This window comes from Heteronotia binoei, chromosome 7, assembly GCF_032191835.1.
Source record: "Heteronotia binoei isolate CCM8104 ecotype False Entrance Well chromosome 7, APGP_CSIRO_Hbin_v1, whole genome shotgun sequence".
Classification (NCBI taxonomy): domain Eukaryota; kingdom Metazoa; phylum Chordata; class Lepidosauria; order Squamata; family Gekkonidae; genus Heteronotia; species Heteronotia binoei.
Genome location: NC_083229.1, coordinates 51,361,710 through 51,375,452, shown reverse-complemented (window position 1 = coordinate 51,375,452; position 13,743 = coordinate 51,361,710). Strand labels below are relative to the sequence as shown.

At 42.2% G+C, this 13,743-nt stretch overlaps 1 protein-coding gene across 11 annotated transcripts in view; it reads left to right on the top strand.

Moving 5' to 3' along the window:
* Positions 1–13,743, top strand: part of ZFHX4 (zinc finger homeobox 4) — a 286,657-nt gene that overhangs the window by 268,833 nt on the left and 4,081 nt on the right. For all 11 annotated transcript variants that reach the window (XM_060243611.1, XM_060243617.1, XM_060243620.1 and 8 more), the window contains one exon: positions 13,615–13,743. This exon is cut by the window's right edge and continues 4,081 nt beyond it. In XM_060243611.1, the coding sequence (XP_060099594.1) occupies positions 13,615–13,743 (129 nt within the window). The remainder of the gene's footprint in view (positions 1–13,614) is intronic.

Below are 13,743 nucleotides of genomic sequence, written 5' to 3'. Positions count from 1 at the left end.
TATTACTATTCTTATTGTTAGCTTTTAAAACCATTTAAAAAACTCTTTTTCCTAATCTGACAACTCTTGGATAGTATTGTAAGACTTAAGTCAGGGGTGTCAAACATGCAGTTCGGGGGCTGAATCAGACCCCCAGAGGGCTCCTATCAGGCCCCCGAGCAATTGGCTCTCATCTCCTTCCTTGTCCCTATATCTTGCTTCCTTCTGCATAACAGCTTGCTTTGCAAGGCTTGCTCAATTGCACAGGAGCTATAGGGCAAAACCACTATTTTCTCCATTGTCTGAGGCTCCTCTCTTGGGGAGGAAGGGAGGGAGGAATAGCTTGCTTTGCCAGGCTGTCTCAATTGCCAGCAGAGTTACTGAGTCAAGCCTCTCTTCCTTCTATTGGCTGAGGCTCCTCCCTCCAGTCCCCTGGGAAGGAAGGAAAGAGCCAGAGCTTCCTTTGCCCAGTTCCCTGGATTCCATGGGAGAAATACAAAGAAAGCATCTTTAAGAACAATGAGTGCTAACGTTTTAAGTTTTTAAAAAAATATATTTCTGTTTGTCTGTGTTCTTTATAAAATTTATACCTCTGCTACCTAACCTTAAATAGGTTAAATAGGTTAAATAAAAATTTCTTCAAATATATTAGAAGCCAGGGAGGCAGTAAGGCAGTGGGGCCCTTGGATTACCATGGGGTAAAAGGATTACTGAAGGAGGATAGGGAAATGGCTGAGAAGCTAAATGAATTTTTTGCCTCCGTCTTCACTGTGGAAGACTAGAACTTTTTGCCCGTCCCAAAACCACTAATTTTGGAAGGGGTGTTGAAAGACCTGAGTCAGATTGAGGTGACAAAAGAGGAGGTCCTACAACTGATAGACAAATTAAAAACTAATAAGTCACCGGGTCCGGATGGCATACATCCGAGAGTTCTGAAAGAACTCAAGGTTGAACTTGTGGATCTTCTAACAAAAATCTGTAATCTTTCATTGAAATCTGCCTCCGTTCCTGAGGACTGGAAGGTAGCAAATGTCACCCCCATCTTTAAAAAGGGTTCCAGAGGAGATCCGGGAAATTACAGGCCAGTCAGTCTGACTTCAATACCGGGAAAGTTGGTAGAAACCATTATCAAGGACAGAATGAGTAGGCACATTGATGAACACGGGTTATTGAGGAAGACTCAGCATGGGTTCTGCAAGGGAAGATCTTGCCTCACTAACCTGTTACATTTCTTTGAGGGGGTGAACAAACATGTGGACAAAGGAGACCCGATAGATGTTGTTTACCTTGACTTCCAGAAAGCTTTTGATAAAGTTCCTCATCAAAGGCTTCTTAGAAAGCTTGAGAGTCATGGAGTAAAAGGACAGGTCCTCTTGTGGATCAAAAACTGGCTGCGTAATAGGAAGCAGAGAGTGAGTATAAACGGGCAGTCTTTGCAGTGGAGGACGGTAAACAGTGGGGTGCCGCAGGGCTCGGTACTGGGTCCCATGCTCTTTAACTTGTTCATAAATGATTTAGAGTTGGGAGTGAGCAGTGAAGTGGCCAAGTTTGCGGATGACACTAAATTGTTCAGGGTGGTGAGAACCAGAGAGGATTGTGAGGAACTCCAAAGGGATCTGTTGAGGCTGGGTGAGTGGGCGTCAACGTGGCAGATGCGGTTCAATGTGGCCAAGGGCAAAGTAATGCACATTGGGACTAAGAATCCCAGCTACAAATACAAGTTGATGGGGTGTAAACTGGCAGAGACTGACCAAGAGAGAGATCTTGGGGTCGTGGTAGATAACTCACTGAAAATGTCAAGACAGTGTGCGTTTGCAATAAAAAAGGCCAACGCCATGCTGGGAATTATTAGGAAGGGAATTGAAAACAAATCAGCCAGTATCATAATGCCCCTGTATAAATCTATGGTGCGGTCTCATTTGGAGTACTGTGTGCAGTTCTGGTCGCCGCACCTCAAAAAGGATATTATAGCATTGGAGAAAGTCCAGAGAAGGGCAACTAGAATGACTAAAGGGCTGGAGCACTTTCCCTATGAAGAAAGGTTGAAACGCTTGGGACTCTTTAGCTTGGAGAAGCGTCGACTGCGGGGTGACATGATAGAGGTTTACAAGATAATGCATGGGATGGAGAAAGTAGAGAAAGAAGTACTTTTCTCCCTTTCTCACAATACAAGAATTCGTGGGCATTCGATGAAATTGCTGAGCAGACAGGTTAAAACGGATAAAGGAAGTACTTCTTCACCCAAAGGGTGATTAACATGTGGAATTCACTGCCACAGGAGGTGGTGGCGGCCACAAGTATAGCCACCTTCAAGAGGGGTTTAGATAAAAATATGGAGCACAGGTCCATCAGTGGCTATTAGCCACAGTGTGTGTGTATATATAAAATTTTTTGCCACTGTGTGACACAGAGTGTTGGACTGGATGGGCCGTTGGCCAGATCCAACATGGCTTCTCTTATGTTCTTAGGTACACACATAGCTCAGCCTGACATGGCTCAGCCCAACCAGACATGGCCCAGCCAAACAAGGTCTCATTTATGTCAGATCCGGCCCTCATAACAAATGAGTTGGACACCCCTGACTTAAGTGATACTTTGAAAAATTCCAGAGGTTTTTTTCTCCCCAGTGTTCTCTCGACTGATTGATCTGAGATAGTCTTATGCTCCCAAACCTTGTCAGCTGCATTTGTGATTTCTGTGGCAGACATCTGTCAACACTTCAGTTTTCTAGAATAGGGTCAAAATCCATAAACTGCTCCAGTTCTAAATTTCTCCATAGTTGTTGGGCCAGTTAATACTGCTGGTATAAAGTTGCATACTGCCATACTATGAACTGGTTTTAGAAGAAGAAAAGATTGGATTTCTACCCCACCTTTCAGAGCAGTTTATAATCTCCTTTCCCTTCCTCTCCCCTGTGAGGTAGGTGGGGCTGAGAGAGAACTCTTGTTAAGAGAACAGCTCTGCTGAGAACTTCAGGCTGACCCAAGATCATACTAGAAGTAGCATGTGGAGTAGTGGAGAATCAAACCCAGTTCTCCCAGATTAGATCTTGTACACTTAACCACTACACCAAACTGGCGCTTTTTAGATTATCTAAGGTTCATTTCAAAGAGAACAGTCCCAGCTTTATAGCCAAGCAATTTAAAAACAACTTGTTCTCTTTTGGGGGGGGCATCCTCAGAGCTCTGAAAGCCTGACTGCCTGAGCAATCCCAGCAGGCACACTCTCATAGCCTAATAAGTGGCTGGAAACGTTGCTAGCCATTCTTAGGGCTGTAAGAGAGTACCTCTGCATAATTACCACAGCAGGCATAGTCTCCACCTTGTGGACTCATTAAAAAGAGAATATATTGCATCCATTTGACTCCAGGACCTCCCCCATCCCATGTCTACTGCAATCCAGGTGATCAGGAGTCTTCCAGAAGTGCTCTCGGCTTCAGATTGACCTAGATCAGTGGCCTCCAACCTTTTCGGCACCAGGGACTGGCTTTGTGGAAGACGATTTTTCCACGGACCAGTGCGGATGCTGGGGGTTTTGCTGCCCCAGGCTGCCCCCATGCCCACAACCTGTCCCTGACCCCTGTGGGGGTCTTTAAATAAGGAGTAGGTGAAGGTCTCAGCCTTACTTCATGACCCGGTTGCTAACAGGCCACGGACCGGTACTGATCCACGGCCTAGGAGTTGGGGACCCCTGACCTAGATGAACTAAATAGAATGAAATATGGAAATTGCACCCTTTCTCCTATCTTTCTTCCTGCAGCCTCAACCACCTCTGCTGTTTCCTCTGTCCTCCCCTGGCAGTTTTTCTCCATCCCAATGCCTTGTAGTAGCCTTTTGTGCTGTGACTTTTCTCTCTGTCATTTTTACTGCTCTATTAAAGATTTGAAGATTTCCATGAATTCATCTGGAAGTAACCTACAAGCAGTGGGGTTTGGGCCTTCATTAAACCACCTGATGCATATCTTTATATTGAATAAAATATCAGAGTACAATTCCTCCCTCACATTCCCATCCAGTTTTTGTTGCCCTGAAAATATTATTTATTAACAAGATTTTACCCTATGTTTCTGCCCTCATAGAGCCACTAATTTAAAACATACAAGTTAAAATTTCATTAAAACTAGCACTATTGAAACCAACCCAAAAATTCATCATTAAAACAAGGTAAAACCAGAGCACAAAAAAATAAAACAACGTTTAAAACACTGGGGAGGAAGGATCACTGGACAAATGCCAAGCAAAATGAAAAAGTTTTCATCCACTGTCATGGCAACAGAAAGAGAAAGGCAAATCTCCCTGGGAGAAACTTCCAGAGTTTTGAGGTCCTATCCACCTAATCCCAGAAGGTGGGGGACCTGAAGCAGACCCTATGAAGATGACCACAGTGATTCAAAAGAGAGCAGGTGATCTTTCAGGTATATTGGTTCCAAACCATATAGGGTTTAAAATGTAAGCACCAGCACCTTAAATTGTGCCTAGAAATAATTGGGAGCCAGTATAGATGGAGCAAGAATGGAATAATACGGTCCCTATGAGCCACTCCAGTTAACATCCTGGATGCTGTATTCTGCACCAACTGAAGTTTCCAAGGGCAGTCCCACATACAGCAAATTTCAGTAATGTAATCTAGATGTAACAGGGCATGTACCACAGTGACCAGATGTTTCCTACCTAGGAAAAACCACATCTGGCTGACTAGTCTAAGCTGTTAAAAGGCACTCCTGGCCACCTGCTTATCCAGCAATAGGTCTGGGACCAGAAGCACCCCCAAACTACAAACCTGTTCCTTCAAGGGGAAGGGCAATCCTGTCCAGTGCTGGTGATACCTTAAATCCTGGTTTATACCTTCCATTCACAGTAGCACTTCCTTCTTGTTCAGATTAAACTTCTGTTTATTAGCTCTCATCCAATCCAAACTGGCTCCAGACACCAGTTCAGGGTTTCTACAGCCTCCCTAGCATCACCAGAAGTGCAAAGGAGAGCTGAAGGTCATCTGCATATTGGTGACAACCCAGCCCAGATCTCTGAATGATCCTACCCAGAAGTTTCCTGTACATGCTAAAAAGCATAGGGGACGAAATATAACCTTGAAGACCTCACAGGCCAGAGGTCAAGAGACTCAACAACAGTCCCCCAACACCACCTTCTGAAACCTTTCCTTGAGGTAGGATCAGAACTACTGACCATTGAAGAATAGTGCCTCCCAATGCTAGTCCAGAAAGGCAATCCAGAAGGATACAATGATCAATGATATTGAAAGTTACAGAGAGCTTCAGAAAAATCAATGTAGTTGTACTTCCTCTGTCCATCTACCAGCATATGTCATCTCCCAGGGCAGTTTCAGTTCCATAGCCAGGCCTAAAATCAAATTGGAAAGGATCTAAGCCTTTCTGAAAGCTGCAAAACAGGAAGGAAGATGGGAGTAGGGAAGGAGAGATGGAAAGAAATGCATTCTAGCTTGGTTTGGAGAAGTGATTTAAAGAGAGAAATGCCTTCTCCAAGTCGGGCAAAGGGTCTATGAATGCTTCAAGGGTCACACAGTATGTGTGAAAGAGTCACATGTGGCTCCTGAGCCTCAGTATGACCACCCCTGATCTAAACAATTTGCCTATATCCTTCTAATAGCTCTGACAGGAGTAGTAGAAGTGAAAAGAATAGAACATATATTAATCTTTCATCTATTAAAATACTTATTCTCAGAATTTCTTTAACCTATTAATTTAATTAAGGGGAGGGATAGTGGCTCAGTGGTAGAGCACCTGCTTGGGAAGCAGAAGGTCCCAGGTTCAATCCCCGGCATCTCCAAAAAAGGGTCCAGGCAAATAGGTGTGAAAAACCTCAGCTGGAGACCCTGGAGAGCCGCTGCCAGTCTGAGAAGACAATACTTACTTTGATGGACCAAGGGTCTGATTCGGTATAAGGCAGCTTCATATGTTCATATGTTCATAATGCTTATTTCTGATGTCATATTTTATTAATCCACTTTTAATAGCCCCATGTTTTGCTGTGGGCAGTGGTTCACATCTGTGTTTGATGCAAATCAAAATCTTCTTATAACTGATCCTTGTTGTAATCCTAATTGATTTGGTTTTTTACCTTGTAAAATGTTCAAAATATTTTAAAATTGCTCTTTCTTGCTCCTAGGGGTTTTCTCTCCATATACTCAAAGCACAGTGCATGTACCTCTGAATTTAAATGTATAATCTTCTTGATATTTCTTCTTTGTGTGTTGTGATCAAATGCACATAGAATTCATCATTTTTTTCCTTTGAGCATATTCTTGTCGTTTAATTAAATATTTGCATAAATGCTGGCAGAACTGGAATCTTTCATTGGTATAAACCTGTTTTCCAGGTTCCTAACAAAGGAATGTATGTCATATTCCACTTGCTTTTAGAACCACAAATCCATTTTTATGCTGTGGACTGTTTTCAATGATTTAACTTGAGAATGCTCCGATAAAACTGCATTACAACATCCTCAAAAATCTTTGGAAAGTTTGTTAAATATGTCATAAAATAGAGAATTCACAAAACTAGTTCAATATGCTGGTCCATGAAAGTCCATTTGAAGCAACCTAAACAAGTAAAAGCAGATTTGATCATCAACCCACATCTAAGGATTCTGACTTTCACAGAAACATTAGGAATTAAAATAGCATTGCAAAACTACCTGTAACTATGTTGACATGATAGGATGGAGGCTTTTTGATCTGTAAACTGTGGCCTTTGTAGTAATAGGAATTCTGTGACTGGGCCAATAGGCCTATATCTACTGACAGTATGAAATGGAAGCAAATGATATCCTAATCCCATCTGACTAAATGATAGGGATGAAAGGGATTTTCACACATTCCACCATCCTTATGAAATCCAGGTTTTTAATGAGCTCAGAATGTCAGAATATCGAGTGTGTTTTAACTCAGGTCATAGCAGTATACTGCCTGTTCTTGTGCCTTGTGTGTGCTGCAATCAGCCATTCATACAAGTCCAATTAGTTTCCTCCCCCACCTCTGTACTAATTAAATATAACATATATTGTGACTAATTCCTCTAACATCTGTCAGGATGCTTCACCTTGCTTTTAACCTTTCTGTGACCTCATGATTGCACATGCATTCAGTTACTTTTGTTGTTATATCATGAGTACTGCAATCTACCTGTAAATTTGATATAACTGGAAGAATGTTGGATCAGGCAGCATGTTATGAGAAAACTCAAAAAAGGACAAAAATAAATTGTCACAGTAGAATGTTGTTCTAGCTATGCATGTATAACAAACCAGAAATAAATTCTTGAAACATAATCCACCACTTTAATACAATAATAGCTGATGTAAAAAAATAATTCAGTTGTCTATCTCTTACTGTTATATGTATGATATTCTAAATATGGACTTTTTGAACAAAGGCTTTATTAACCTCTTCCATAAGCTGTCTAATTCCTGATTATGTATTTTGGTTTGCCAGCTAATAGAAATAATGATACTGTGACAAACATTAAATGCTTGCCTTGTTAAATCTGATATTCTCTTCCCTGAGTTCTAATTGCTTTATTCCTAAACAGTGCTTTATTCTTAAGCACCTGGATAGTAACAAATTTTTTTGGCCACTGTGTGACACAGAGTGTTGGACTGGATGGGTCACTGGCCTGATCCAACATGACTTTTCTTATATTCTTATGTTTGTCCTCTCAGTTAGTGCTCCCATGTAATCGATACATCTATCCTCTACTACATAACTTAGGGTGCGGTCACACCTACCATTAAAAGCGGGTGTATAGCGCTCAAATCTGAACTGCTGAATATTGAATCGATGCAGGGTAGTTCAGACGAGCATCCAAGAATGCGATTCATTCTGTTGTGCGCGATCAGACATCCAATACTATCACACTCCTTTCTTGGAGCATGCATAATCAGATGGTGATTTATGGGAGGGGAAGGGGTCCATTGAACATGTGCCCGACTATTTGGAGCTGGGAAATCAAAACTTTCTTCAGAGGCAGGGGGGAAGGGCGAAAGTTTCCAGAATTAACATTGCTGATTCAAACCACGGAACTGCCAGGAATTATTTTCCTAGAAATTGGCAGTGACAATGATATCTTGAAATCCTCCACATTGAAAAAAAGAATTTTTTCCCGTTCTGAATAGTGGGATAACGTCCCCCCCCCCCCAATCCTGTGTTGATTGGAGAAGCAGAAGCGTCACCTCAGATTCCTGGATGATCTGGCAATGCGCATGTCTGCTGGGGCTTTGTTTTTTTTTTTAAAAAGTGAAAGGCAGTATCGCGCGTGAGCTGTCCAAACAACAAAAAGCCAATCTTGTGCCGCTGTTTTGAAAAAGGGCCGGACTTTATGTACTGTCAAATTAATGCAGCATTCATGCGTAACAAGCCTGGATGAGCCCGGATGACGATCGATTGCCAGATGTGGCTGTCTGAACGAACACATTTAATCCGTCAGCCAGACGGAGCTGTGTCGTCACTAATGGTACGTGTGACCGCACCCTTAGTCTTGCCACTCTTACAGATATCTTCATCTAAGGCAGGGGTGGCCAAACTGCAGGTCAGGAGCCACATGTAGCTGTTTCACACATATTGTGTGACTCTCAAAGTCCCCACCGCCCTCTCAGCCAGCTTGGAAAAGGCATTTATGTCTTCAAATCATTTAAACTTAACATTGCTTTCTTTCCGCCTCTATCTATCTATCTGTCTGTCTGTCTGTCTGTCTGTCTGTCTATCTATCATCTCCCACCCACCCTCCCTCCCTCCCTTCTTCTCTCAAACATCTGACATTCATGTCTTGTGGTTCTCAAACATCTGACATTTATTCTATGTGGCTCTTAAGTTAAGCAAGTTTGGCTACCCCTGATCTGAGGCATGCTTTATGCCTACCATCTTTTGAACATTAGTGCTTCTGTTCTCATTTCTCTACCAATCTTGTTTCTCTCTGCAAGCAGTCTCTTAACATTTCAACAAATACTGCCCTGTAGTTGCTTTTTGAAGTATAACAAGGATTTCTTGCTTGCATGATTCCAAAAAGGAGCAGTACATTCTTTCTATACTAAATTACAACTGCAAGATTTAAGTCAGGGTGGTGAGAACCAGAGAGGATTGTGAGGCACTCCAAAGGGATCTGTTGAGGCTGGGTGAGTGGGTGTCAATGTGGTTTAATGTGGCCAAGTGCAAAGTAATGCAAATTGGGGCCAAGAATTCCAGCTACAAATACAAGTTAATGGGGTGTGAACTGGCAGAGAGTGACCAAGAGGGAGATCTTGGGGTCGTGGTAGATAACTCACTGAAAATGTCAAGACAGTGTGCGATTGCAATAAAAAAGGCCAATGCCATGCTGGGAATTATTAGGAAGGGAATTGAAAACAAATCAGCCAGTATCATAATGCCCCTGTATAAATCGATGGTGCAGTCTCATTTGGAATACTGTGTACAATTCTGGTCACTGCACCTCAAAAAAGATATTATGGCATTGGAAAAAGTGCAGAAAAGGGCAACTAGAATGATTAAACACTTTCCCTATGAAGAAAGGTTAAAATGCTTGGGGCTGTTTAGCTTGGAGAAACGTCGACTGCGGGGTGACATGATAGAGGTTTACAAGATTGTGCATGGGATGGAGAGGGTAGAGAGAGAAGTACTTTTCTCCCTTTCTCACAATACAAGAACTCATGGGCATTCAATGAAATTGCTGAGCAGTCAGGTTAAAATGGATAAAAAGATACTTCTTCACCCAAAGGGTAATTAACATGTGGAATTCACTGCCACAGGAGGTGGTGGCGGCTACAAGCATAGCCAGCTTCAAGAGGGGATTGGATAAAAATATGGAGCAGAGGTCCATTAATGGCTATTAGCCACAGTGTGTGTGTGTGTATACTTGGAATGCTCCACTGGGTTCAGTGGGGCTTACAATGAAATTCATGTGCCTAGGATTACCATCCACAACCAGCCTCCACCACTGATCCATAATAGTCCAGCTAAGTTCCACTAGCCATAACTGGACCACTTTGCAGCACATTGATCTCAGAGACTTATTTCTTTTAAAAAAAAATTCTTGGTGCTGTTATGGTTGCCATCCTCCAGGTAGAGACTGCAGTTCTCCCCAGAATTACAGCTGATCTCCACACTATAGAGATCAGTTCCCATGGGAAAAAATGGCAGCTTTAGATGGTGGACTGTATGACATGCCATCTCTGCTGAACTTCTTTCTCCCCAAACTTCATCCAGGTTCTGTCCCCACATCTCCAGGAATTTCCCTACCAGGATTTGGCAACCCTAGCAGTAGCAGATAGTAGCTTCCTAGCAGCACTTTAATGAGTGATAAGCTGAGTGATAAGCTGCAGTATTGCAGTCCAAGCTCTGCTCACAACCTGAGTACGATCCCGCAGAGGCTAGGTTCAGGTAGCCAGGTCAAGGTTGACTCAGCCTTCCATCCATCCAAGGTCGGGATAATGAGTACCCTGCTTGCTGGGGGTAAAGTATAGATGACTGGGGAAGGCAACGGCAAACCACTCTATAAAAAGTCTGCCATGAACACTTCGTCACCCCAGAGTCGGAAGCGACTGGTGCTTGCACAGGGCAGAGCAACATTTTAAAAAGGGTTGTAGGGAATCCTCTGTTGAGCTATATCATAGTAACAGAGAGCATGGTTGCTTTCTTTATCTATTTTTCCATTATTTTATTTCCTAAATTTAATTAAGCCAAAGAGCATAAATAATTTTATTTGGCAACCTTTATAAATACGGGATTTCTCAGGTGAAAACCTAGTGATATATCATCCCAGAGAAAAAGTAAAAATTAGCTAAAACAAGAAACATAATCAGAAATCTGCTAAGGAGGCAATATATTACACAGAATTAGTAGGGCTGCAATGTTTAATTGTTAGATTACTAAAACCTTTAGCTGATCAATCTATTAAGAACAGTTTTAATCAGTGAGGACAATTTTAATTAGACAGTTCATGCATGTTTACTTTGAGGGCCTATCTGATATATAATCTGAAATAAAAAAGGAAATATTAAAGATGTCCTTTCCTTCTATCCAAGAATGAATATATTTGTATGAAATTGAAAGTGATCTCATATTTCCTTCAATATATCAAAAAGGCAACTATCTTTAAGTTTTAGTGCAAGTTTATTTAATCCGTTAATAAATTAATCAATTAAAGAGCAGTTGATTAATGAGCTAAAATTATGCAATATCTGATAACCATAAATATCACAGGCTTGGAAATTAGATCCATACAGATTCATTGATTAAGGGAGTTGCCCAAACAAACTTGATTTTGTGACAGTTTTACTGTATATATAGTGTGACCAATTGATATAAGGGTATTTTGTAAACATGATTTCAAAATCAGATTAAAACAGATTTTCCAATACAATCTTAGTTCACCCAGCACAGATCCATTCAAAACGGTCTTCAAATTGAAACCTGATGTATGGGATATCCATTGAATGGTTTGAGACAGATTTGCATTTGGGAAATCCCCCCCACCCATTGCCTTTATTGTCCACACACACTGAATATTAGGGACAATTTTTAAGTATCCCATATTCTTGAGTTTTAGAAAAAAAACATCCATTGTTTTGACATTGGAACAAAAAAATAACCCAGTCAAAACTAATTCATGTTTTTTAAAGCATGTTAGAAGTTAAAGCTTTGCAAAATTCAAAGAGATAGTTTTGAAAGGATTCTTTTTTTGTTTGTTTCTATGATACTGTTTAGCTGCACTCATCTTCAACTCAGAAATAGGAAAAATAGTAACACTTCAGAGGTGGCCCTTTTCATGCTGAAAAAATATAATAATTGTTGTTAGCTTTTTAGCACATAAACAGTTCTTATTGCAAGTAGCAGCATAGGAACGGATCTGTTTTAAAGAAAATGGGCCTGTGTGCCTGTTTTCCTGCATATGGGGATCTCCTTAAGGGATCTTGGGGTGAGGGCTTTCAAGGGGCATACCCAGCTTGGGGGCTGGAATGGGACTGGAATTCATCGACTAGCAGACAGGTCAGTTGATGCCAGGATCCATTTGCCCCATGCTGTGCCAAGGCTTCTTACACCTATAACCAATGAAGTTGTAGCCAATGTTATTCCAAAGCTAAGTTGCTAGGGTTGCTAGGTCCTTCTGAGTTGCCAGATAGGGACTTTGTGGGGTGTCACAGGAGGAGGAAAGACACCCCCAATGTGATGACATCACATTCAGACACAGGCCTCCCTCCGCTTCTTCCCCAAAGCATCTAAAGGATTTTTTTAACTGCGTTGGGGGGGAAGAGGGGCCTGCATGCATGGGGAGGGACAGTGGCTCAGTGGTAGAGCATCTGCTTGGTAAGCAGAAGGTCCCAGGTTCAATCCCCGGCATCTCCAACTAAAAAGGGTCCAGGCAAATAGGCATGAAAAATCTCAGCTTGCGACTCTGGAGAGCCGCTGTCAGTCTGAGTAGTCAATACTGACTTCAATGGACCGAGGGTCTGCTTCAGTATAAGGCAACTTCATATGTTCACTTGCAGCTTGGAGTGCACACATGTGCCACCTCTGCTTCTTCCTCAAAGCATCCAAAGAATCCAAAGCATGTAAAGGTATCCTTTAGAGATGCTTTGGGGAAGAAGTGGGTGGGAGGGCCTTGTGCATGCACACTCCAAGCTGCAGATTCACAGCTTGGATTGCAGGCATGCGCCTTCCCCCACTTCTTCTTCAAGGAATCTGAAGGGTCCCTTTAAATGCTTTGAGGAAGAAGCAGGGGGAGGGCCACACGTGTGTGCACTCCAAGCCATGAAAAGGATCTTTTAAATGCTTTGGAGAAGAAGCAGAAGGTGGCACCCATCCCTTTCCCTTCCTCCTGCAAGATTTAAAGGGCCCTCCAATTGATTGGTAGGCCACATGCTTCCTGTGGATCAGTTGTAGGATTCTTTAAATCTTGCAGAAGGGGAGGGAGAGGGATGGTCACCAGCAGTCAGGCATGCGGGCAGGGCTTCCCCCCACCAGGACCTGGGGATGATAACCCTATGAGTTGTAAATGTGCATTATTGTAGTATTGATGTAGGAGTGATCTCTCACCTTCATTGCCTTCTCCCTTCCCCTGGGCACTGGGCTTCAAACAGTTCTTTTTGAGGGAGTTTCTATCTTCCCCCATCTGGTTGAAGAAACAGGGAGAATCTTGGGGTTTCACCAGAATTAAAGGTCTAATGGAATGGAGCTGGGGGAATATGCTCTTCCTATTATTTTATAGGATGATAAATCATAACATTTCGTGTTTAAAGATCTTCTGTGTTTTCTCCAAGTAATCATAATACAGTGGCCATGCAGAGTCACGCATTGTTGTTCCTAACATGCCCCAGCTACCTGAAGGAAAGAGAATATTCCTTGTCATTTTGCATCTTGAGTTGACATTTGGACTAGAGAGTTTCCAGTTCACAACTTGCACCCTTAACAACAGCTTATACATACCAGAAGGGCAGCATTCAAACAAATGCCATACTCTGTTCAAATTAAGGTAGAACTCCATATTTTGCATTTCTTCTCCCCTCCCTTTTCATGTATAGATCAGGATTTTTAAAATAGGTAGTGCTTTGAGATTGCTTATGGATGTTAAGTTGTACATTTATAATGGTCATATTTCTGTTGTATTTTCAGCTTTAACATCTCCCAGTGCAGGCATGCTTGGGTTTCCTACTTCAGCTACTTCGTCTCCTGCCCTATCTCTCAGCAGTGCCCCTTCCAAACCTTTGCTGCAGACTCCACCACCACCTCCTCCACCACCAC